The 22050-nt window shown below is 54.7% G+C and overlaps 3 protein-coding genes across 4 annotated transcripts; 1 reads left to right on the forward strand and 2 right to left on the reverse strand.

The window, feature by feature from the left end:
- Nucleotides 1–100: 100 nt before the first annotated feature.
- Nucleotides 101–3482, reverse strand: LOC119708868 (olfactory receptor 5V1-like). Its single transcript, XM_038155794.1, has one exon. The coding sequence runs from the start codon at nucleotides 1116–1118 to the stop codon at nucleotides 150–152; it is 969 nt and encodes a 322-aa protein (XP_038011722.1). The 5' UTR covers nucleotides 1119–3482; the 3' UTR covers nucleotides 101–149.
- An 11048-nt stretch (nucleotides 3483–14530) lies between these two features.
- On the reverse strand, nucleotides 14531–17105 carry NME6 (NME/NM23 nucleoside diphosphate kinase 6). 2 transcript variants are annotated; one of them, XM_038155796.1, is made up of 6 exons: nucleotides 16981–17105; nucleotides 16768–16870; nucleotides 16652–16691; nucleotides 16148–16308; nucleotides 15773–15930; nucleotides 14531–14760 (listed from the first exon to the last, which is right to left on the reverse strand). In XM_038155796.1, the coding sequence occupies exons 1-6, from the start codon at nucleotides 17059–17061 to the stop codon at nucleotides 14635–14637; spliced, it is 669 nt and encodes a 222-aa protein (XP_038011724.1). In that variant the 5' UTR covers nucleotides 17062–17105; the 3' UTR covers nucleotides 14531–14634. The 2 variants fall into 2 exon arrangements, with proteins under 2 accessions (XP_038011724.1, XP_038011723.1); XM_038155795.1 differs by having other exon boundaries at nucleotides 14531–15930.
- A 5-nt stretch (nucleotides 17106–17110) lies between these two features.
- On the forward strand, nucleotides 17111–21481 carry LOC119708870 (rab-like protein 2A). The gene is made up of 8 exons (XM_038155797.1): nucleotides 17111–17386; nucleotides 17472–17501; nucleotides 17587–17666; nucleotides 18901–18980; nucleotides 19654–19765; nucleotides 20338–20435; nucleotides 20696–20779; nucleotides 21048–21481. The coding sequence occupies exons 1-8, from the start codon at nucleotides 17151–17153 to the stop codon at nucleotides 21126–21128; spliced, it is 801 nt and encodes a 266-aa protein (XP_038011725.1). The 5' UTR covers nucleotides 17111–17150; the 3' UTR covers nucleotides 21129–21481.
- The last annotated feature ends 569 nt before the right edge of the window (nucleotides 21482–22050 follow it).

Consider the following 22050-nt stretch of genomic DNA (forward strand, 5'->3'; position numbering starts at 1 on the left):
TCTGATGCACTGAGGGTGAGGCAAGCGATGGCAGCGTGCCTTGTGCTTGGGCTGGGAGCCCCAGGCTCGCTGTGCTTTCACAGACGTCCCACGGATGGACGTTGCAGTGGCAGCACCGTGTTGGCAGCCTGTGGCAGCCCTGGCACTGCTCAGGCGTGGGTGCCTGGGGAGCCTGGTGTGGCACTCACCCGCACGGCCTTCCGCAGGGCCCCCCACACCTCCTGGTTGCGGAGGCTGTAGACGAGGGGGTTGAGCATGGGGATGATGATGCAGTACAGCACAGAGACCAGCGTGTCAGCTGCCGGGGAGTAGCCCGAGCTGGGCCGGTTGTAGTTCAGGTTGGCTGCCACGAAGTACAGGGTGACCACAATCAGGTGTGCGGAGCAGGTGGAGAAGGCCTTGCGCCGGCTGGTGGCCAGTGGCATCCCAAGGACAGTGGCCAGGATGCAAAGGTAGGAGATTACGACGAGCAGAAAGGGACTGAGTCCCACAAAGATGCTGGAGACGTGGAGGGCCAGCTCGTTGGGGCGGGTGTCGCTGCAGGTGGCCCCCAGCAGCGGCGGCACGTCGCAGAAGATGTGCTGGAGCTGGGCAGCCCCGCAGAAGGAGAGCCGGGCCGCCAGGAGCGTGTGCAGGGCCGAGTCCAGCAGCCCCCAGAGCCAGCAGCCGGCGGCAGCGGTGGCACAGGTGCTGCGGCGCAGGGCCTGGCCGTAGCGCAGGGGCTGGCACACGGCGGCAAAGCGGTCGAAGGCCATGACGGCCAGCAGCGCGCACTCGGCCCCCGCACACCACATCAGCAGGAAGGTCTGCGCCAGGCAGCCCCCGTAGGAGATGGTGGCCTGCGGGCGCAGAGCGTTCGCCAGGATCTTGGGCACCGTCACTGATGAGTAGCAAAGGTCCAGGCAGGACAGGTGACTAAGGAAGAAGTACATGGGTCTGTGGAGGTGGGGATCCAGGGACACGAGGGAGAGTATTGCAGAGTTGCCCAGCAGCGTGGCCAGGTAAATGGCCAGGAAAAGAGCAAAGAGGAAGGGCCGGCCGTGGGAAAAGCTCAGGAGCACAAACTCCGTCACCTGTGTCTGGTTCGTACCTGCCATGGGGCAGGCTGCGTCAGGCATTGGGCAGAAGTGAGCCCTGAGGAGGAAGGGGGACTGTGAGCCAGGGGACTGGAGCACAGCCCCCCCTGAGGCAAGGGGGTCCCTAATGGTACGGCTCTGATCCCATCTCCCTGGTGGTTGAAAGTTTCCCAAGTTCAGATTTCACAGACGCTGGGATTTTGGAGACCAGAGAGATGCTGTCCTGTGTTGGGTACCTGACTGCAAAAGAAGCACACAGAAAAACCCAAGAGCAGGGGGCATCCACCCACACCTCTTGGAGTATTTGCCTACCCAACCCCTTGTCCTGATGACTATTCCAGGCATGTGTCTCTCCCCCTCCTGGATGTATTTATTCTGAGTAAATGTTTTCCTGCCCCTGGTGAGGTCACAGCATTCCCTAGATGCTGTCACTGAGCTTGCTCTTCCCCAGCCCTGGGCTGGGGATATGGCATCACCCTGCACCAGTTAATTTTTTTTTTCTTTATACTGTTTCCTGCTCTGTAATAACCAGCTCTCACAAAGCAGGGGTTCCACTTCCAAAAGTACAGGTTCTAACAAAGAGCAACTCATCACATGGGGTTTGTGGAGCCATATGAAAATTTAAGCCAGCAGGGATCTCCTGGCCTAGAACTCCCTACCTTTTTCCCATCATCCTATTTCAATTTTCACCCTGACTCAAGGGGTATGCTCACTGTCACATGGTGCTGTGATCACCATGTCCAAGAGAGGGAGGAGGCCTGAGGAAGCATTTCTGGTTGAGAACTTCAGCCAGGGCTGATGGGGGTGGCGTGCGCTGGGCACATCCAGACAGGGCTGCTGCTGCCCACCCTGCCCCTGCCGTGGACTCCATGGGTGGGGCCAAGGTGCTTCAGTGGGCAAATGCAGTGAGTAAAGACCAAAAAAAGAAGAAAGTAAGAAAAAAATGGAGCATCCCCTTCCTCTTTATAAAAGTACTTTTAGCAACAGAAGTCAGTTGTCATGTCTGTTCAGGAGATTAACCAATCTGATTTGATTTCAGGTTGGTTCCCCTGCTTTAGACCCATTAATCTGATTTTAATTTCCCTGTCCTATGCTTATATCTGTGCATCAGTCATGCATTTATAACATTAAGTGCTGGAGAATTCACTGCTTCTGGTGGGAGTTTGTTTCTTATAGCTGCTTACCACAGGAAACTGTAAAAGCACTGTTAAAATTGTGCCCTTCTGCCTGCTGGAATTACTCCATTGTCAGTTCTGTCCCATTCATAACTTTCAGATTCTCCAGCTGATGACTATCCTGTTCTGAGGGTATTGTCTCCCTGTGCACTGGGAGCAATACCAGGGTTTGCTAAGCAGAAGCAAAATTAAGTTCTGATTATTTCTCTTTCACTTGCTAGTTTTTCAATGCCAAAAAAAAAAAAAAAAATCTTTGAGAGGGAAATGTTCAGTCAGAAGATGAGTTCTTCCTTGCCTGGCACAGTGACATCCTAACTTGTCACTCCATCCAGGATGTGCCAGGCACACTCTCAAGTACTTGCACAGATCAACGTATTCTTTAACTACTTATTCTGCACACTTTGGAGTTTCTTAAATTACTAATTCTGCACATATTGGAGAGGAACACAAGGACTGTATCATCCAGTGGTCTGGAAATCTCAGACTGTTGCTCTTCCTCCAGCTCCAGGCTGAGCCAAGAACATTTTGATGAAGGAGCAGCCCAGCCCGCCTGTCCCAGAGCTGCTGGGAGAGGGTCCTGGGGGGTGAACGCTGGGGGAGCCCGTGGTGCCACTCCCCAGGAAGTGCCTCCTGCCACTGTCCCTGCTGCAGTGCCACACAGCCTGCACGTGGATCTGTGCTCACTGGAAATTCAGGCTGCATGAGCTGCCACAGCACTCGGGCGGCTGGTTGGTCAGGGCACGGGTACCACATTGGGTGGGGTGAGAGGGGAAGGCTCTGTCCAGGACCTGCCTGCATGCTGCTCACACTGACCTGTTCATCAGAGGCAGGAGGAGGAGGAGGAATAGGGGACTTCAGGAACCAGAGTGACAAAAAAGTGAATAAATGCAATAACAGGAGGTTGGACATATAAGGGTTAGTCACCTGTTCATGCTCCAAGCTGGGGCTCAACACCTGGAAAAAGAGCAGGTGAGCAAGAGGAAAGTAAGCCCATCACAGTGGGAAATGAACCTTGAGCCCTGCAGTGACCCTGTGTGGCACAGCATGCAGGGAATGGGTAACATCACTGCAGGAGAGACAGCAAGGGCTCAAGGACTCATCTGGTGCCCTTCCCATGCTGACAAATGCAGGCCGAATTGGACATGCAACTGCAGGGCTGCGGAGCAGCCACAGAAATGTGCAGAGGGATGACCCTGAGTTTCACCCTAGTGAGGAGCAACGTGGCAGTCAGCAAACACAGCCACAGTTCAGAGATGCCACATTCAATCCATTTGTCTTAAGACATCCTGCACACCAAGGAATAGGAAGATAAGGGAGGAAAATCTCCCTGTCCCCCCTGGACTGCACAGGGATGAGCCTGGAAAGAGCCTCCACCTTGCTTGAGCCTTTTCCTCTCTCTCTCACCTGCACTGAAGGGGATTTGTGGGATTTGCAGGCAACTCTGGCAAGGGAAGAGATGAGAATCTTGACTCCATTTTTCAGAAGGCTAATTTATTATATTATGATATATATTATATTAAAAATGCCATAGTAAAACTATACTAAAAATAGAAGAAAGGATTCATCAGAAGGCTGGAGAGGAATAGAAGGGAATGATAATAAAATCTTGTGACTGCTCACAGCCTCAGCACAGGTGGCTGTCATTGGCCATCAAGTAAAAACAATTTCACATGCTGGGTAAACAATTCTCCAAATCACATTCCAAAGAAGCAACACATGGAGAAGCTGAAGCTTCCCAGCTTCTCAGGAGAAAAAAATCCTAGCAGAGGATTTTCATAAAAATGTCATGGTGACAGGGATTTCTCATGGTAACTACAGACTGAGCAGGTACCAGAGCAGGTACACACACCTCTGCCTGGGCAGACAAGGCCAGAAAGGCTGGATGGGGAGCAGAGAGGGAACACGGATGCCACCAGTGCCAGACAGGTTCCTGTCCTTCCCCCAGGAGATGGGAGGGACCTTTGTGACAGTGCCATGTGAGCCAGCCAGAGACCCAGTTCTGCTGGTGCGGGAGCACATTTGTGCTCCATACCCACGCAGGGAAGCTGCTCCTGCAGGAGGATGTGGTTCTCCTCACCAACCCCTGCACCTGTACTCACTCAGGAGAGCAGAGCAGGCAGCCTGGAGCATTCAGCCCTGGGAGGTGGGGTCCTGAGCCTCGGGCACAGCCACGGCCCAGTGCGAGGGCACGGCTGAACTGAGGGAGCAGATAACAGCACAGGATTCATTTCTCCTGGAAAGGACTGGATGCCTCTATTGGAGGCAGCAGCCACAGCCTGCCCAGACCACCCAGAGCCCCGGGGCCAGCACCAGGTTCCCCTCAGCAGTGCATGGCAGGGTCCTGGTGACGCCCTGCCCTCTCACCCCTCATCACCTCCACAGCCAAGAGCAGAGACTGGATGGCACCTAGCCCTTGGTAAGCTGTTCCCAGGCGCTGTCCTATGTGGCAGCCATGCCCCAGGCGCTGGCTGGTTTGTCTTACCTGCATGAGGAGAAGCCCGTGTGTCCTCAGTGCTGTAAGCGCAGCAGAAGCTTTTAACCCTGAGGGGCCCTGGGGAGAGGCTTCCAGGGTGGCTCCTGCTCAGGGACAGGAGCGAGGAGCAGCAACCCAGCAGCCTGCAGCACTGGGATCCGAGCCCACAGGACCAAGCCCTTGTGACACAGCACCCGTGCTGACCTCCTGCCTTGCCCCGGGCTGTGCCAGGTGCTGACCAGGGCCGGACTCTTGCTCCAGCCTTGCAGCTCTTCAGCACTGGGCTGCAGCACCTGGGCACGGGAGGGGGCTGCTGGAGGAGCTGGGAGCTGCAGTTCCTGGGCGCCAAGTCCTTCCTACGGCCCCATCTTACCTGTTGCAGGGCTGTGAGGTGCCTGCACCTGCCACTGTCAGCAGAGGGGAGCAGTGATGGGGGCTGGCCGTTGGCAAGCTGGCAGCACCACAGCTGTAGGGGCACAGCGGCTCACGACCTGTGCTAACCGTGCCCACTCAGCCCAAGGCACAGCTCTCTGGGGGAGCTGATGTGGTCCAGAGGCCTGGGAGAGGACTTGGGCAGGAGGGACAGAGCCCTAGCAGTGGCACTAGCTGGACACAGAAGGCACCAAGCAGTGCCCAGCGTGTTTGAAGGGCTCAGCAGTGAGATGGCTGCAGCTCAGCGAGATGGCTGGGTGAGTGCTGCCTGCTCGCAGCCTGGAGCTATCCCTGACAGAAGGAGTGAGTTCAGCTGGAGTTCACCGGGTAGTGCCAGGGAAATGTAAAGTGGGACCTCCAGGAAAGGAGGAGTGCCACGGGGAGTGAATCTGGAGGTGGAGAGAGCACTGTTTCTGCAGCAGGGAAGCACTGTTGCTTCGGTGTCCTTGCCGCTGCTGCGCCGGACAGTGGGGCAGTAGGAGAGGGTCCAAGCATAAGCTCTGGATCTGGAATGTCAAGAGATGAGAGGCTGAACAGGAACATCTTCTGGGAAGTAGGGAAAGTGTAGGCTACAGCCGAAGGTGGGGATGAACACCCAGTAGGGAAATCCAGCATAGATACCAAGGGAGTGGCAGCCTCAGTGAGGGGAAGTGCAGGTCAGAGGGTGTCTGGGGCTGAAAAAGATAAGCAGGGAGTGTGAAAAAAGAGCAGCTGTGGCGGTGGCCCTGTGTGTGAGTGTGTGTGTGCGTGTGTGTGTAGCTGTGGATCTGTGTCCTGTGAGCTGGCAGGGCACAGGGGCCACAGTAATGGGACTTTTTCACTCATTTGCTTTGAGTTTACAAAATTACACCTTTTGCTTGTGGCAGTGGTGAGCATTTCCTTGTTTCATGCAGAAACTTGGTGCCATGGCATTCCAATACGGCCTGGCCACTCTCCCAAGGTTTTAGGGAAGGCACAGTCTGGCAGCACTTGCAGAAACCCCCTCCGACTTTGATATTTGAAAAGGGACTTTTCTGAGACCACCAATACTTGGCACAAATATTAAAATATACTGAAATCTCCCTGGATGCCAGAAACTTCTGTTCTGGTAGTCCACGTCTTCAGAACAGCCTTTAGGATAAGAAATATCATGTTTGTGTCCCCCTCTGGTCTCCTGATGGATATCAAACCTGGCCAGTGGTGTCCAGCAGTAAATCAAAATCTCCATGAACTTGTGAAATGTTAAGGGAGATGGTTTTTTTAAACCAAATGCCTCAAACTGGGGGTGAAGCCTTCAGGATTGGGCTCAGATCCTGTAAATACTTGTCACTTCTGAAAATCAGACTCTAAACTTCCCTTCCCCAAGCATGTGTTGTTTCTCCCAAAGCCAAGGGCTCTGTTGTAGCACCAGTAACTTCTCCCAGTCCTGTTTCCATGGCTGTTTTGAGGGATGCTCCTTCCTGCTCAAGAATTCTTTCTCCAGCAGAAATCACCATCGCTTGTAACTCAGCTCCCTGCCAGCTGGTTCTGGTCTCCACATGGGCACAAATACTTCCTTTGAGGATGGGGACAAGAAAGTGGTGGTTTTTTTCTGGATTTTGCCTGCCACCCCTCCTCCTCCCTATGTGTCCCCCTGTAATGAGTGTTGCACTGGTTTTGGGATAACCTCCCAAAAGGGACTGGCAGACAATCTGCTTCTTGGTGTCCCCAAAGCCATTCCTCCTGTGGCCAGAGTCCACTCAGCACTTCCAGCCCCTGCTCTCAGCGTGGTGCTTCATCTCTGGCCTGTTTGGGGGGGTCTTCACTGACCTCTCCTGAGATTGTGGTGTGGTTTTTTTTTCAGGGAGTGCTGGATGCAGGACCTGGCATTTGTCTTTGTTGAATTTTACCGGCTCCTTCTGGCTCCATTTCCCAGTCTGTCCAAGTCCTTCTGGCCCTCCCCTGGAGCACTGCTCCCCCTGACTTGTGTCACCCACAGCCCTGACAGAGAACAGTCTGTCACCTTTTCCTGCAGCTGAAGAGATGTTCCACTGGACATGTGCCAAGACAGATCCTGCTGACACTCCACTTGCCCCTGCCCTCTGGATGCAGCACGACCTCTGCACAGCCTCTGCACCCAGTGGCCCTGGCAGGTGCTCTCCCTGACACTGCTGCTGCTCTGACATGTGCCCACTGGGAGCCCCTGGCCTTCATCCCTGCTCGCCCTGCTGCTGCCCAGGCAGCCTCTGGGCCCAGGATCCCTGCAGCCACACCTCAGGAGCTCTGTGGGCTGCTGATAGCCACAATTCTTGCTGAGGCTGCAAGAGTTTCATGCTCAGCTTTTTCCCCTCAGTTGTTTTGGTTGTGTCAGATGCAGTTCTGAGGGCACTAAAACTGTCCTGTCCTGCAGGTGTCACCCAGGCAGCAGTTCCAGCAGATTTCATACAACCTAGAACTTGTGCTTTTGTGTTCCCCTTTTCTTCCCCAGCTGGGCTCTCACATCCCTGGAAGTGTCCAAGACCAGGCTGGACAGGGCTTGAAGCAACCTGGTCTAGTGGAAGATGTCCCTGCCCCTGGCAGGGGGTGGAACTGGATGAGCTTCAAGGTCCCTCTCAACCCAAATCAATCTCAGAGTCTGTGATTCTAGCACCACTTTTTAAAACTCTCCATGGGCACTCTTCTCTAGGATTTTCTCATGTCCCACTGTTGTTGGAGTGAGGAAAAGGGGCCCTGACCACAGTCTGCAGCTGCCTCATGTTACTGGGAGAGGTGATGGGTACAGACTCTGCTCACGGCTGCATGGTGACCAGAGAGGCAACCTGGACAAGCTGGAACAGGAGACATCCTCGCTGGATCTCAGGGAAAAACCTCGGAGCACTGGATAAAGGCCCTGAGAGGCCCTGGACTCTGACCTTGGAGACTCTCAGCACTCACCTGGCCGCAGATGAGCACACTCCCAGCCTGAGCCACCCCTGCAAGGGCCTGCTCAAACCATGGCTTGGACCAGCAGTCCCTGCCAGCACAAGTCTGAGGCTGGAATCAAACTCTCTCCAGGTTTTCCAATATTAATATTTCAGGGGTTTCTCCCAGTGATTTCCTTAGGAAAAGCACTTCCTTCAGGATTTTTCAAATTATTTTTAGCTAAATTTTCAGGGGCACCTCTTACTGGAACCAGGCAAGGAATAAGCTGAATTTGGCATTTCCATTTTGGCCTATCCAGGACAGGAAAACAGCCTCACCCTACATCTTGTGGGAGAGGTCATAGATTCCCAACTCTCCCAACACTTGACAAGGAGATTTTTGTCTAAAGAAAATGGTACTGTTTCAAGCTTTTGTCCAGTGTAATTTACACTTGTGTTTAAGAAGACTGGGCAAGAAGGGTTGCAGTTTTCTGGTCTAACCATCAACTGGCCAAAGCTGACCGGATTTACAGGTGTTTGCAGTGTGCTGATGTTTGCAGAAGCCCAAACACTGCACTCACAAGCACGAAGTGAGTGCCTCCTACCCCGGGGCACCACCCTTGCCCAGGGGAGGTCCAACACCTGCAGGGGCCTGGACGTGGAAGGTGTGGTCACGGCAGCAGCCCTGGGGCCACTGGCTCTTCCTGGCCAACTTGTGCTCAGAAAGCACCAAGGAAAGTCTCTTCTGTCATCACTGATCAGCACTTTTGCCTCATGGCTGCTCGTGGTCCTTCTGGGCCGTGGTGGCACCTGCTGCCTGTCCCTGGTCACAGGGCAGCCCGAGAGGCCTCATCCAGGTGTGGCACCAGCTCTGCCCCCGGGGCCAATTAGTGCACTTCCACCAGGAGGCTGAAGTTGGAGAGAAGTTCCTGTGCTCCCAATCTGCCTGCTTGGTCCCGCTCCCCACAGCCTCCTGTCGGTGGGAGCAGGAGCTCCAGTGCCAATTACAAAAGCCCAGAGCACTCCACCTGCTCACCTGCATGTTTGTGAGTCGCAAACAAGGCCCACAGCGGGCTGTTAAAAGTTCTGGGCTGGTAATGGTTCCAGGCAGACACTTAATTCACAGCTGCTGGAATCAGTCACATCCCAGAGGCACTTGGAGCGAGAAGGCCCCAGATGGCACAGACCTACCACCCTTGAGATGTCTGAGCACAGGACACACACCTGGAACTGCTGAAGTAAAACAAAAAGAGAAAACAGTAAGTAATTGGCCAGTGCTTTGACAAGCTCTGGAAAATATTTGAGTGACAGCAAGCATTTTGAAAACATCTGTTTTTGCAACAAAAAATAAAATGTTAAGATTCCAGGGCTATTTGCAATCCTGATTGTTCCTCCTGCCCAAATTCTTGCCCTGCTCCAGCCACAGCAGGTATATCCCACAGTAGGTAGAAGCAGTTATTACAGCATTGCATACCTCATACGTGACTTGTTTGAGTCATTCTGGTGCCTCGTGGTCCTATGCTGAATCACCTCTGATTTTTAACTTCCAAGGGTTTAATTTAACACAGTTTATCTAATTTTTCTCTCCTTGCTGCCCCTTTCCCGTCTGTGGGTTCAGACCAAGCTGAAACCAGAGACCTGGGCCTTGCCTCAGGCTTATGCTTTTCTGTCACAAAGATTTTCAGCTGCTTTATCTGACCTCCAAACTTTGTGTCACAAAATAACAAAAACAATAATCTGAATTCTAGTTCAGCTTAGTTTTGTGAGGGATGGTGCTGCCACGATCTCACATCTGTGGTTTTTCTGGTGTTTTCCTTCTATCCAATGTTTAAACTTCTCCTGCCTGTTGTCCCTGTGCAGGTACCCAGGGATGGGACTGGGAAATGCTGAACCATGGCTGCTGCTGCAAGCAGGAGCTGCTCCAGGGCTGCACAGACACTCCAACAGTGCTGTCACCATATCTCATCCCTCACATTGCTTCCAGAACTCTCCTTGCACTCAGGGGAGGGATGGATTTCTATAGTTTCCATAAAATATCTGTTCTCTGGAAAGGATCAACACAGCCCCATGTTAAATTTAAATATTCAGCTCCAGCAGCAGCTGCTGCTTTGCACAACTGATGGCTTTTAACTTTCCCTGGGTGCTGTGGGAGATACAGAACTTTGTTTTGTTTATCTGGAATGTTGTGGAAGGCAGGGGAGCATTAATGAGGAAATCTGGCTAATACAAGTACTCAATAGTCATGTGTGAATGGAGGGGACCATCGAGTCCTGGACAAGTTGATAATTGGGATTGGGATCTGATGGAGAGATGAAAACTGCTTCTTCCTGGAGCCTGCCAGGGCTTTGGACAGTGTGTCACAGAGATGTGGCTGTCTGGACGCAGGTGAGGAGGAGCACATGTGGATGGCTTGTCTGTGTAGACAGGAGTCTGGTCTGTCATGGGGTTTTCCTGGTCTGTGGCACCACGTCAAGCTCGAAGTTACATTTGGTCAGTGTCCAGATCCAGCCCCAGCCTGTCTGGGGCATGAGGTGGGAGAGTGTTGGGGAAGATGAAACAGGAAAGCCTTATAAATATGATTGCCTGGCAAAAGATTTTGAGAATATGGAAATTATAAGTGTGATTGAAATGAAAGCAAGCTTTGAGATACCTTAGTTACTGAACAATTGGAAAACTATGCCATGGCTGGCTGAAGGTAATCCCCTTTTGATGAAACAACACCCTCTGCCTGCAGACAGGTCCCAGGGTCAGAGCAGACCCTGCCAGCTCAGCAGAAGGGGCCCAAAGAGCAGTTTTTAGGGTTTAAAATGTAACACAGCATGGTAATGTAATGATTCTTATAGGTGGTATGTAAATGCTATAGGATTTGTATCTTGTATAAGACTGGTTAGTGAAAATTAGAATATTCAGCATAGAAGAAGATTTATGGTATGGCAATGGGAACTTTGTCCTCTTTCGTCCTCTCTTTTCCTCTTGCTCTCTCTCTCCCTCTTTGGGGCCAGCTCCGAGCTCTGCCTGGCAGCTCCCAGCAGGGCCCTGCACCCAGGCCCTGTGCAATAAACCCCAAGTTCCCAGACCTGGCTTCACAGATCTCTCGTGTCTGTCCTGCCCCCCGTCGCTCATACAGGAGAGTGTTTATTTTCTGTGCTCGGAAGAAAACAGTCCCAATCTGTCAGGATTTTTTCCTGCAGTTTGGTGTTTCTCTCCCTCCTTGTTCCTCCTGCTTTGTACAGCAGCTCTGTGGGAAAACTGTGGACAACAGGGTTGTGACCCCCAAATCTGAGATGGCTGTTTGCTAATCCCTTGGAACGTTCAGTGTGGGGATGGATTGGACTTCCCTGGCACAGCCTTCCCTGCACACCAGTACTTGTGCTTGCCTGGGATTTGATTCTGTGGCTGCTTTCCCAGGCTCCTTTTCTTCTCCATGTGACAACCCACAGCCTGACACAAGACCAAATCCACAAAATCTTTGGCCACCTACAACACCCTTGTCTCCAGCTCTGCACAGGGAGATGCAGCTTTAGCAGAGACAAGGGCAGCCAGCACTGAAGTGGTAAATTTGTCTTTATTTCCATTGTATCCATTTTTCCTTGTCCCCAGACCTGGGAAAAGCAGGACACAGGCTGTTGTGAGAAGAGCAGATCTGACAGTTCTTGACTTCTGCCTCTGTCAAGGTGGAGATTGAAGCACTCAAGACAGTGTTTGGTGTTCAGACTCGGGGTTTATTATTTCTTATCTCTATTACACGTGGTGAGTTCTACAGCATTCTACTAACAAGCTACAGAATGGCTAACAATCTTTCTGTACATGGTCTTTTAAGGCTAAACTATCCAATTAAGAAATGACACCTAAATTATTTTCATTTTAACCCAATAACTAATCACTCAAAGTCCGCAATGCAGACTTTTCTGTCCAATTACACAAAACCACCCAAAGCCATGAAGAAAAAGGAAGAAGGTGAAGAAGGACAGGCTACCATGCTAAAACCTCCATCTTGCTCTACATGTATTACTGTATTCTAAAACCTTAAACTCTTAAGTTTTCCACCCTGTCATATCACACACTTCTAACCAACTACACACCCATAATACAAGTGCTATCAATCAATTTTGGAAGCTTCTCCACAGCCTCAGGTCAAATGCAGTGTTCTCTTGGGGATCAGTGTATGTCAGCACAGAAAGTCTGAAATTCTCAGCAGCCAGGGTTCCAACAGAGATCAGCTGCAGAGAGGGAAATACTGAGCAGCAGCAGAGCCCCCCAGGTGGGGCTGGTAGGAATTGTGGCCCTGCTGGAGGAAGGAGAGGCCTGACCTGCTGCCCAGGGGCCCACGTGGCCCTGTGCCTCCCCTGACACTGCAGCAACAGCCCGGGGTCCACACCTGCCCAGGAGCACAAAAAGGAACTCCAGAGGGTGTGAGGCCAAAGCCCTGCCTTGGCATAGGGGCTCCTGACCTTATTTTATCACCCTTGGAGAATAAAAATAATAAAAGAGGGTATTTTATGTCTCGGTGAAATTGCCAGTTTTCAGGCTGTTTCCACTGCCTTGTGTCCATTCCTGGGACACCTGAGGTTCCCTTCACTGCTCACACTGGGATTTCTACCCACCAATAAACCCCACTGAGCTCCTAAGTCTGAGCAGCCCCAGCCCTCAGCCTCTCCTTACCTGTCAGATTCTCAGGTGTCCTAATCAATCCAGCTGGACTCCAGCTCTGACCAGGCTGTCCTGCACTGGGGAGTCCAGAACTGGTGCCAGTGCTCCAGATGTGGCCTTACCTGTGCCCCAGGAGGGGACGGGGGTAACCTGTGGGAAGTGCTCTGGCTCCCACACCTGAGGATGCTGTCAGACCGTGGAGGTGCGTTGCTGACTCAGGGGTGGCTCATGGCCATCAGGACAGCCAGATGCTTCTCTGGTCCCTCACGTGAGTGCTGGCAAATGGAAACATCCCTGCCCAGGTGCAGGACATGGCATTTTCCTCTGGAAACTTCATGAAATTCCCATTGGCCCATTTCTCCCTGAAGAGACCAGCCCAGAGCAGGTACACACCTGGGGGACTGAAGCCTGTGGGTGTGCCATGAGTGAGTAAACAAGAAGGAAAGAGGAAGAAATAAGTAGAACAGCAAAGCCCAGCCCAGCCCCAGCCCAGCCCTCTGTGCTGTGTCACCTCCCCCAGGGACTGGTAGAGACTAGGCAGAACCTGCAGGGAAAGGGGGGAGAAAAGATGCTGGACTGAAGCTGAACCTGGGAAAGTAGAGGAAAGGTGTCTCCCCAGGTGTTTCTTTAGTCATTATCTTGGGTTTTCCTCAGTACCTGAATCAGTGACTAAAGTTTGTGCCACAGCAATAAATCAAGTGAAATTCCTCAAGCTGAGAGGGTTCTGCCCATGGTGGCAGGGACTGAGGCCAGGCCTGGGCTGGGATCAGCAGAGATTTTCCTCTGAAGCATTTCCTTCCCTTCTTCCCAGGCCAAACCGTGCTGTCCCCTCCAGGGCTGACACAAACCTGCTCAATTCTTCCAAGAGCAGATCAAGTTTAGGCCCAAACTCACACGTCCCTGTGAGAGGCCCTGTCCCAGCTCCACACCTGGGCTGGACCCTGTGCCCCAGGCAGTGCTTTGCAGCAGCACCTGGGGCAGAAGCTGCTGCAGACACACAGCTGTGACCAGCCCTGTGCACAGACCCCACAGGTGGGCCAGGCACCCGCAGCTTCCCGGAAAAAACAGGGATCTCAAACTGCCCTTCAAACCTGTACTGAGGTGTCACGTTGTCTCGGTTTGAGACCACCTGGGACACTGATTAACTGCTGTAACACCCATCAGCATGGAATGGCTTGGGCTGCGAGGGACCGTACAGCTCATCCAGCTCCGTGCCCCTGCCATCAACAAGGACGTCACCCACTGCACCAGGCTGCTCCAGGCCCCTCCAGCTCAGCCCAGGAAACTGCCAGGGATGGGGCAAGCACCACTGGAAAAGCAAAATATCACTTGCTGGGTACTTACAAGGAAAAGAAAATGGGAAAAAAAAGCCCAAAACAAACAAACCCACTTTGGTAAGAGCCCTGAAAGCAGAGTTACCTGTGACATTCTGTAAGACTTCCCTGCAGAGCAAAAATCAGTTTTGACACTGCCTCCTGCATCAAACACCAAGTGCTTCAGCCTCGGCTCTCTGATAAAGTCTGCTGGACAGCTTTAGATTCACCCAACAAATCCCCTGTCAGGGGCAATAGGCTGCCCAGTCTGAGCACCTGTGCTCAGGTACAGCCTCAGGGCCAGGGCAATGCCAAGGTGTCACCCAGCAGGTACCTGAATCCCAGTGGCTGTCAGGCAGTGTCACTGCGACAATCCTGCTGGCAGAGTTCTCTGCACTGGCACTGTTCAAAAGGGGCCTTTTTCCAAGTGTAACCAGTGCAAGTGAGTAGGAAAAAAGACCAAAACTTCAATAACGGCAAGTGTGAGCCAGGAATTATCAGCTAATGATATTCTCAAGGAATATCCAAAAAGGAAAGCACAACATAAAAGAAGAAAGGTGAAAAATAGTAAAGTTTAATAGTTAAAAGAAAAACACACAGATCTGAGCAAAACCTCCAGGAATCAATAAAAAAACCTGACAAAATATAAATAAAGTATCAACAGCACTGGGGACAGCAGCTCTCAGACCTGTGTGAAGACACACAGGATCCTGAGCAGATCCACTCTGGACACTGCTGAGGACAGGGACAGCAGTGATGTCCTGCAGATCTCTGGCTCTGTACCTGGAACAGAACAACATCCATTTGATCCCAGACAGGAGGAGGAGGGAACACAAACACGGGTGAGTGTGGGCAGCGCTTTCCACCACAGCGTCAGTCACTAGCCAACACCTCACAGGGTTCTGGAAGCACCTGGAGAGTCCCTGCCTTGGCTCTGTGATGGACCAGGGCTCTGCTTTCCTGCCCCAAGCACAGCACACCTTCCCCAGCCTGAGCATTTGGGACTGCCCAAAGGAAATCCCTACAGGGCACTGTAACTAAAACGGCAGCACTGCAAGGAGCCCACAGGGAGACAGCATAAATGGACTGAAACCCCGCCCAGGAACACATCACACAGCACCACAGACTGAAACACAAATCAGCTGCCAGGACCTGGCTCTCTACCTCCCAACTAAGCCCTCCTGCACCACCCTGTCATTGTTCCACCACACATCTGGGTAATTCAATGGCCTTGTTCATCCCATTTCCCAAGGACACGGAACTGCCCCGGCACCCAGTCAGGCTGTGGACACTGGGGGCTCCAAGTGCTCTCACATGCAGAGCTACTGGCAAAGCTCCTCATTTCCCAGCCCAGCTGCAGGTGAGCAAGGACAGGACAGTTCATCTTGCCCTGCTGATGTCTTTCTTTTCTCCCTAAGGCACTGTGGGAACAGCCAGCTGGGAGAATCTGAGGCTTCCCATCAGCAAACCCAGGCCAATCCCACCTGGAACAAGCAACCCATCCTTCACCTGGCCCTTGACCAACTCACCTGTCCTGGTCACACCCAAACAAACTCAGGGAGCCAGTGAGCAGCATGGCCAGACTGTCAGCATGAGCACTGCTGGGGGAACTCTTCCTACAGCACCCCAGCATCTGCCTGTTGCACCAATAACCTGATCCCAGGCAGCACAAGGCTGCTTTCCCTCTCCCACACTCCCTGAAAAGCAGCACAGCTCTGTGTCTGCTGCCCCAGGAGAGTGCCCACAGGGGCTGCCCGGCCAGCCAAGCACACCCTGCCCGGGAAACCCAGGTCACCTGTGCTGGCTGTGCCCCGAGCACGCGGTGCACGCGCTCCTGGGCGCTGTAGAACAGCTGCCCCCGCCGCAGCTGCGGCTCGTCCTGCTCGTACCAGCGCTGCTCGTCGAACTCGGGGAAGAAAAAGGCAATTTCTCTGCTGGCTGAGGCAGGCGAGTCTGTCAAAAGAGAGGGAAAGGCAGTGAGATGCCAGTCTGCCACCACAAACACGTGCTGCGCTCCAAAGGTGTCTGGCTATGCTGCACCTGGCCAGGGGTGCGTGGGGTCTGCAGAAGGGAACAAATCGCTCACTTGGAGCCCCAGAACTAAAGCAAAGGCAGACAAAGCACCGTCATTCCTGCCTCCCCAAGAACCATCCAAGAATGCTAGGCCTACCTGAGCCATGGGTCGTGTTCCTGGTGTCCGTAAGGCCGTAGGCACCTCGGATGGAGTCTGGGTCGCTGTGTCGGGCTCGGAACACTTTGGTGGGTCCCATCAGGGATCTCCAGCGAGGGACAGCATTCTCATGGGCCAGGATGTAAGCCCACATGGGGCCACTGTAGCAAGGGCCCACCAGGAACGGCAGGAGAAAAGATTATGAAGAGCTCATTACAAACAAGTTATTGGTCCTTACAAACCTGCACGGTACAGCCGCCATGGGCTGCCACGCCGGGCCCGGCCTGCCCTGCCACGCCACGGGGACGGGCACGGTCCCACCGCGGCACCGAGGCCACGGGTTGGCACTGCTGGCCTGCTGCAAACGACGACCTCCACCACCTTCGGGGGTGCCACCCGCACGCATCACTGCTGTCACAGCAGGCTGCGGTCCCGAGAGCGTCTCTCGTCCGCACATCCCAGCGAGCCCCTCCGCACCCGGCAGCGCACAGCCGCGGCACGGACCTGGCCATGAACTCCACCAGCCGCTGGTAGAAGAAACGCCCTGCGGAGACACACGGACCGAGTCGGCTCCGGCCCGGGGCAGCGTCCCGCTCCGCAGCCCTCAGCTCCGCTCGTACCTGCGTGCTCCCGGTAGAAGCGGCGGCTCTGCTCCGCGCCGCACCGCACCTCCTTGGCGCGGACGATGAGGAACCGGTGGCGGAGGATGGCGGCGTGCACGGCCTGCGGGAAGAAGCGGCGCTGGGAGGGGTCGCGGCGAGGCCTGCCGTGCTGTGCTGTGCCGGGCCGGGCCGGGCCGGGCCGTGTCGTGCCGTGCCGTGCCGGGCCCTCACCTCGCGCACGAGCGGATGGGCCACGGCGTCCGGCTTGAGCAGCGCCAGCGTCAGCGTCAGCCGCCGCGCGGGGGCCGCCATGGCGGGGCGGGGCCGCACGGGGGCGGGGCCGGGGGCGGGGCCGGGGGCGGGGCCGGGCCGCGCGGCAGCGGGCACGCGCAGGCGCTGCCATGGCGACGGCGGCGGAGCAGCAGGCCCGGGCCGCGGCGCGGGAGGAGGCCTCGCATCGGGCCCGGGAGGAGGCCCCGCATCGGGCCCGGGACGAGGCCCCGGATCGGGCCCAGGACGAGGCCGCGGATCGGGCCCGGGACGAGGCCCCGGATCGGGCCCAGGACGAGGCCGCGGTCGGCGCTGAGGAGACGGTGAAGATCATCTGCCTGGGCGACAGCGCCGTGGGCAAGTCCAAGTGCGTGGGGCGCGGGCGTCCCGCGGGCCGGGGCCGGGCGGGCAGCGCGGCGCCGCGGCTCACGGGACGCGTGCTCTCTCCGCAGGCTGCTGGAGCGGTTCCTGCTCGATGGCTTGTATCCTTGGCAGCGGGGCGGGCGCGGCGGCGGGCGGTGGTGGAGCGGGCCTGCCCTTCTCGGCGAGCTCCTTAACGCGCCGCAGCCAGCCCCAGCAGCTGTCCACGTTCGCCCTGACGCTGTACCGGCACCGCGCCCGGGTGGGCGGGCAGGAGGTCCGCGTGGGTGAGTGGGGCCAGCCCGGGGACGGGGGGTGCCATGGCAGAGGGAACGGCTGGGAAGGGCAGATCCCCTCGGCTGGGTCTCGGTTACGCGTTTTGATGGACAACAGCATCGTGACAAAACTGGTGCCTTTCTGGGACGGGGCTGCAGCACTGGTGGATGGGGCAAAGTGACTGCCATCATCCCCTGGGCTTTGCAAAGTGTAGGGCACTGTACCCACGATGTCGTGGACTCTGAGCTGGAGAGACGGGGGTTGGATGGATAGGTGGACAGTCAGGGGATAAAGAACGGTCTGGATGGACTCCGCATGGAGTCACTGGTCATGGCTCGTTGGAGCTGGGGCTGACACTGCTCAGCATCTTCGTTGTGACACAGACAGTGAATGCAAATGGGGTCTGGTGGGGACCTCTCTGTATTTGGGCAGTTCAAGAAAGTCACTGTCCAGTAGGTTTGACACAGAGTCCAATCACAGTTTCAGTGCAAAGGAATCCCTAAGGAAACTGCCTCATTTGGCTTTGGGTACAGCACCATGCTTGGGTCCAGCTGACAAGAGGTGTGACTACATAGAGGTTCTTAACTGAAGCTGTACCAAGTTATACAGCAAAACAGAGCCAGATGTGAACCTACAAACCAGTGAGAGATGGGGGATCTCCACCTGAGCTGTACCACCAGCAAAAGGCACGGCCATGTCCAGGTTTGCCCCGTGACAACTGGTGTACACAGAACTTCATGGACTGGGACCTGTTTGCCTCTGGCTGACTTACCTTCAGCACTTCAGAATGATTCCTGACCCGGGAGAGTGGAGTCAGATGTCTGTGAGAGGAGCTGGAGCATGGAGCAGGGCCCCGGCTGACCATCGCTGGGTCAGAAATCAGCAACGCCCAGCAGCTCCTGGAGTTGTAGATCGTTTCCCGTTGTCATCCCTAGTGACAGAGTGCCAGACATGGCTACTGCTCTGTGCACTTCTGCCTGTCTTGGTCCTGCTGTCCCACGCAACTCCTGTCACTGGTGGCTTCTCCTTTGTTGATGGCCTGTGCCAGCACAGCCCTCAGCTGAGCCCAGTTAGGAAAGGTCCCAGTTTGGCACCATTTCTTAACCCTGAGGTGTTTCACATTGGTGAGGTGAAGCTCAGTTTGTGCCTCTGAGCAGGTGGGCTGGGCTTTGCCTCCTGGATGTGAGTTGTGAGGGAAACAGAGCTGGGTGGGTTGTGTCATTCTGAGCTGGTTTTGTGTTACAGACTTCTGGGACACGGCAGGCCAGGAACGGTTTCGGAGCATGCACGCCTCCTACTACCACCAGGCCCATGCCTGCATCATGGTGAGGGAGTCTCAGCTGGACCCGTGGGCTTTGGGCACAGAATGGTCTCAGTGAAACTTGGCCTTTGTGTTACTTTTATGGTTACACTGCCATGTGTTTCTTGTCTCTTCCAGTGGTCTAAAAAACTTTCCTAGATTGTTCTTTTTACTCTCACCAGATAAACCCCCTGTAGATGGACCTGGTTAGCTCTGGTCTGTCTCTCCTGGTAACCCTTTTCCTCTATCCCCTGGCTCTGCTGTCTTCTCAGTGTTCTCATGTTTGCCCCTGTTGCCAGTTCTGTTGGCTCCCCTCCTGCTCAGATCTCCTGGTTTGTCCTGTCACTCTCACTTTCCACTGTTCCACCAGTGATTTTCATTGGTGGTTTAGTTGTCAGGACAGAGGAGGCCACATCTGATCCTGCTTGGCACAAACTGTTCCCAGTGCCAGCTCCCTGTGTGGATGGCAGGGACTTGCACAGGACGCAGGACAGTGTAAAGGACATCAAGGGGCTGTTTCCTGCTGGCTGGGCTTGGCAATACTGTCCCTTTCTCTTCCACCCTTTCTAATAACGCCCAGTTCCCTTCGTCTTGTCTTCCTGGGAGCATTCTGGATTCTGTCCTTGGGTTGTCAGAGCTGTCCTGGGTCAGTCAGCCGTGCTGGGCTGGCCCCGGGATAGGTGGTTCTCTCTTGGAAGGTGTTTGATGTGCAGCGGAAGGTCACCTACAAGAACCTGAACAGCTGGTACAAGGAGCTGAGGGAATTCCGCCCAGAGATTCCGTGCATTGTAGTGGCCAACAAGATTGATGGTGAGTGTGCCTTCTGCTCCCAGCTTGCCAAGGTTGTGGTCTGTCCCAGAGGATTTCCTTAGCCCCCCAGGGCTGGGTCCTGTGCTGACCTCAGCTGCTGTCTTACAGGTGCTTGTTCTGTGTCACCAGCAATTAAAAGTGCAAATTTCATCCATTTCAGTTTTATTCAAGCATTTTTCTTCCAGTTCTGTCCTTACCACACTGCCTGTTCTATCCATCAAGAACCCAAAAGGGACTGGAGTAGCACCTGGTCAAAAATGGCAGCCAAAGGAAGCAAAAGCTGTTCTGTGGCTTCCCTGGATCAGTCAGGGATGCCCTTGGTGCTCCTTCAGCCTGCACAGACTCCTCTGTGCTGAAGTGTCTCAATGTACCTGCTGACAGAGCTGTTCACCTGGCTCTGCAGGAGGCTGGAGGGTCCCCTCCCATGGGGAATGCCAGCCAGCCCTTCGTGACTGCTATCACAGGGCTGTGTCTCATCTGGCTCAGCAGGGGCTGACGTGTCACACAGAAAACACCCACCTTCTGGACCTCTTGCCATGTCTGACTGACCATGTCTTCTTTGTCTGCCTCAGCGGATATGAAGGTGACCCAGAAAAGCTTCAATTTTGCCCGGAAGTTCAGTTTGCCCTTTTATTTTGTGTCTGCTGCCGATGGCACCAACGTGGTGAAGGTGAGATGGGCGTTTGACTGCTGGGCTTGGTGTCCACGAGGCCCCTTGGCAGCCCAGGGACATGGGGGCTGCTGTGGGCACAGAGAGCAGGAAATGGTCCATCATTTCAGCTCCATGTGAGTGGCTGGTGGCTATGGAGAGCTGCAGAGGGTTTTTTTTCCCCTCTGCATGTGGGATGTGGGAACCGTCTCCATCTGCTACAGAAACCAAATGCCCCCGTGCCCCGTCCTGTGGGTGACAGGCCTTGTCCTTCCCACCAGCTCTTCAACGACGCCATCAGACTGGCCGTGGCTTACAAACAGCACTCGGGAGACTTCATGGATGAGGTCCTGCGGGAGCTGGAGGTAGGGAGGGCCCTGTGCCTGCTAGTCCTGAGTCCTGTCGGATGGGCAGTTCTGCCCTTTTTCCCTGAGGCAAAGGGGAAGTGTGCAGCACGGGAAGCTTTGCCCTCTCCTGGGCTTTGTGTGCTGCTCAGTCTGGGCTGGGAGGGGGGAAGTGGGAACCATCACAAGAGCTCTCACTGCCCCAGGCGAAGTCTAAAAGATCCACAGCAGATACAGTTGTTGCAGTCTGTGTCATTTCTCAGCAGTTCCTTTTCCTGCTCCTTTCCAGAGCTTTGACCTGCAGAACACAAGCGAGGATTTGCCAGATAAAGGGAAGAGCTGTGCTGAAGAGGAGCCCTCGTCTGCCTAGGCCTGGACCCTGAGCCTGTTTTCCCCTTGGCTCTGAACTTCTGGGGCTTGCATGGAGGACGCTGATGCTTCTATGCCCTAGAGCTGTGGTGATGGGCAGCTGGGCCTCTTCCCTTCTTGTGGGAGCCTGCCCAGGCAGGATCTTCGTTGGCTCGGCCCTCGCTGCTGCGCATTTCGCTCAGGAGAGGGATGGGAGAATCCACATGATTCCACATGGATAGTGGCTCATTCCTACTGCTCCTTCAGGACAGAGCTGCCTAGAAGAGAGCCATCCTGGACCTGCAGGAGGAATCCTGCCCAGGTGCTGTAGTAGTACCTGCTGCAGAAAGCAAACACTAAAGGATATTTTTTACAAAGCTATGAGATGGCATCCTCCCCGCACTGCTGCTGTAAGGAGGCAGGTCCCAGGTTGTGTTTAGGGCCACAGGCCAGCCCGGCCTGCTCCCAGCTGAGCCAGTGCTGCCTCAGTCCACCCATGACCTCTGCTGCCATCCCTGGGCTGCTGTCCCCGTTCTGCCCCAGAACAGCCAGATCCCAGAGGCTGCTGAGCACAGGAGGTTTGTCCTTCCAGGTCCATACAGCTGACACAGGTGGGATCACACCCAGGGGCTGGTTCTGTCCCAGCTTGTTGGATGTGGCCATGGCTCTTGTCTGTGTGTGTGTGCACGAGATGCTGCATTCCAGAGAGCTGGATACACACACACACACTCTTAAGAAAGTCACAGAATCATGGAATGGTTTGGTTTGAAAGGGACCTTAAAGGTCACCTCATTCCACCCCCTGCCACGCACAGGGACACCTTCCACTGTCTCAGGTTGCTCCAAGTCCTGTCCAGCCTGGCCTTAGACACTTCCAGGGATCCAGAGGCAGCCACATCTTCTCTAGGCACCCTGTGCCAGGGCCTCATCACCCCCTGACTAGAA

Source organism: Motacilla alba, chromosome 1A (genome assembly GCF_015832195.1).
Source record: "Motacilla alba alba isolate MOTALB_02 chromosome 1A, Motacilla_alba_V1.0_pri, whole genome shotgun sequence".
Taxonomy (NCBI): domain Eukaryota; kingdom Metazoa; phylum Chordata; class Aves; order Passeriformes; family Motacillidae; genus Motacilla; species Motacilla alba.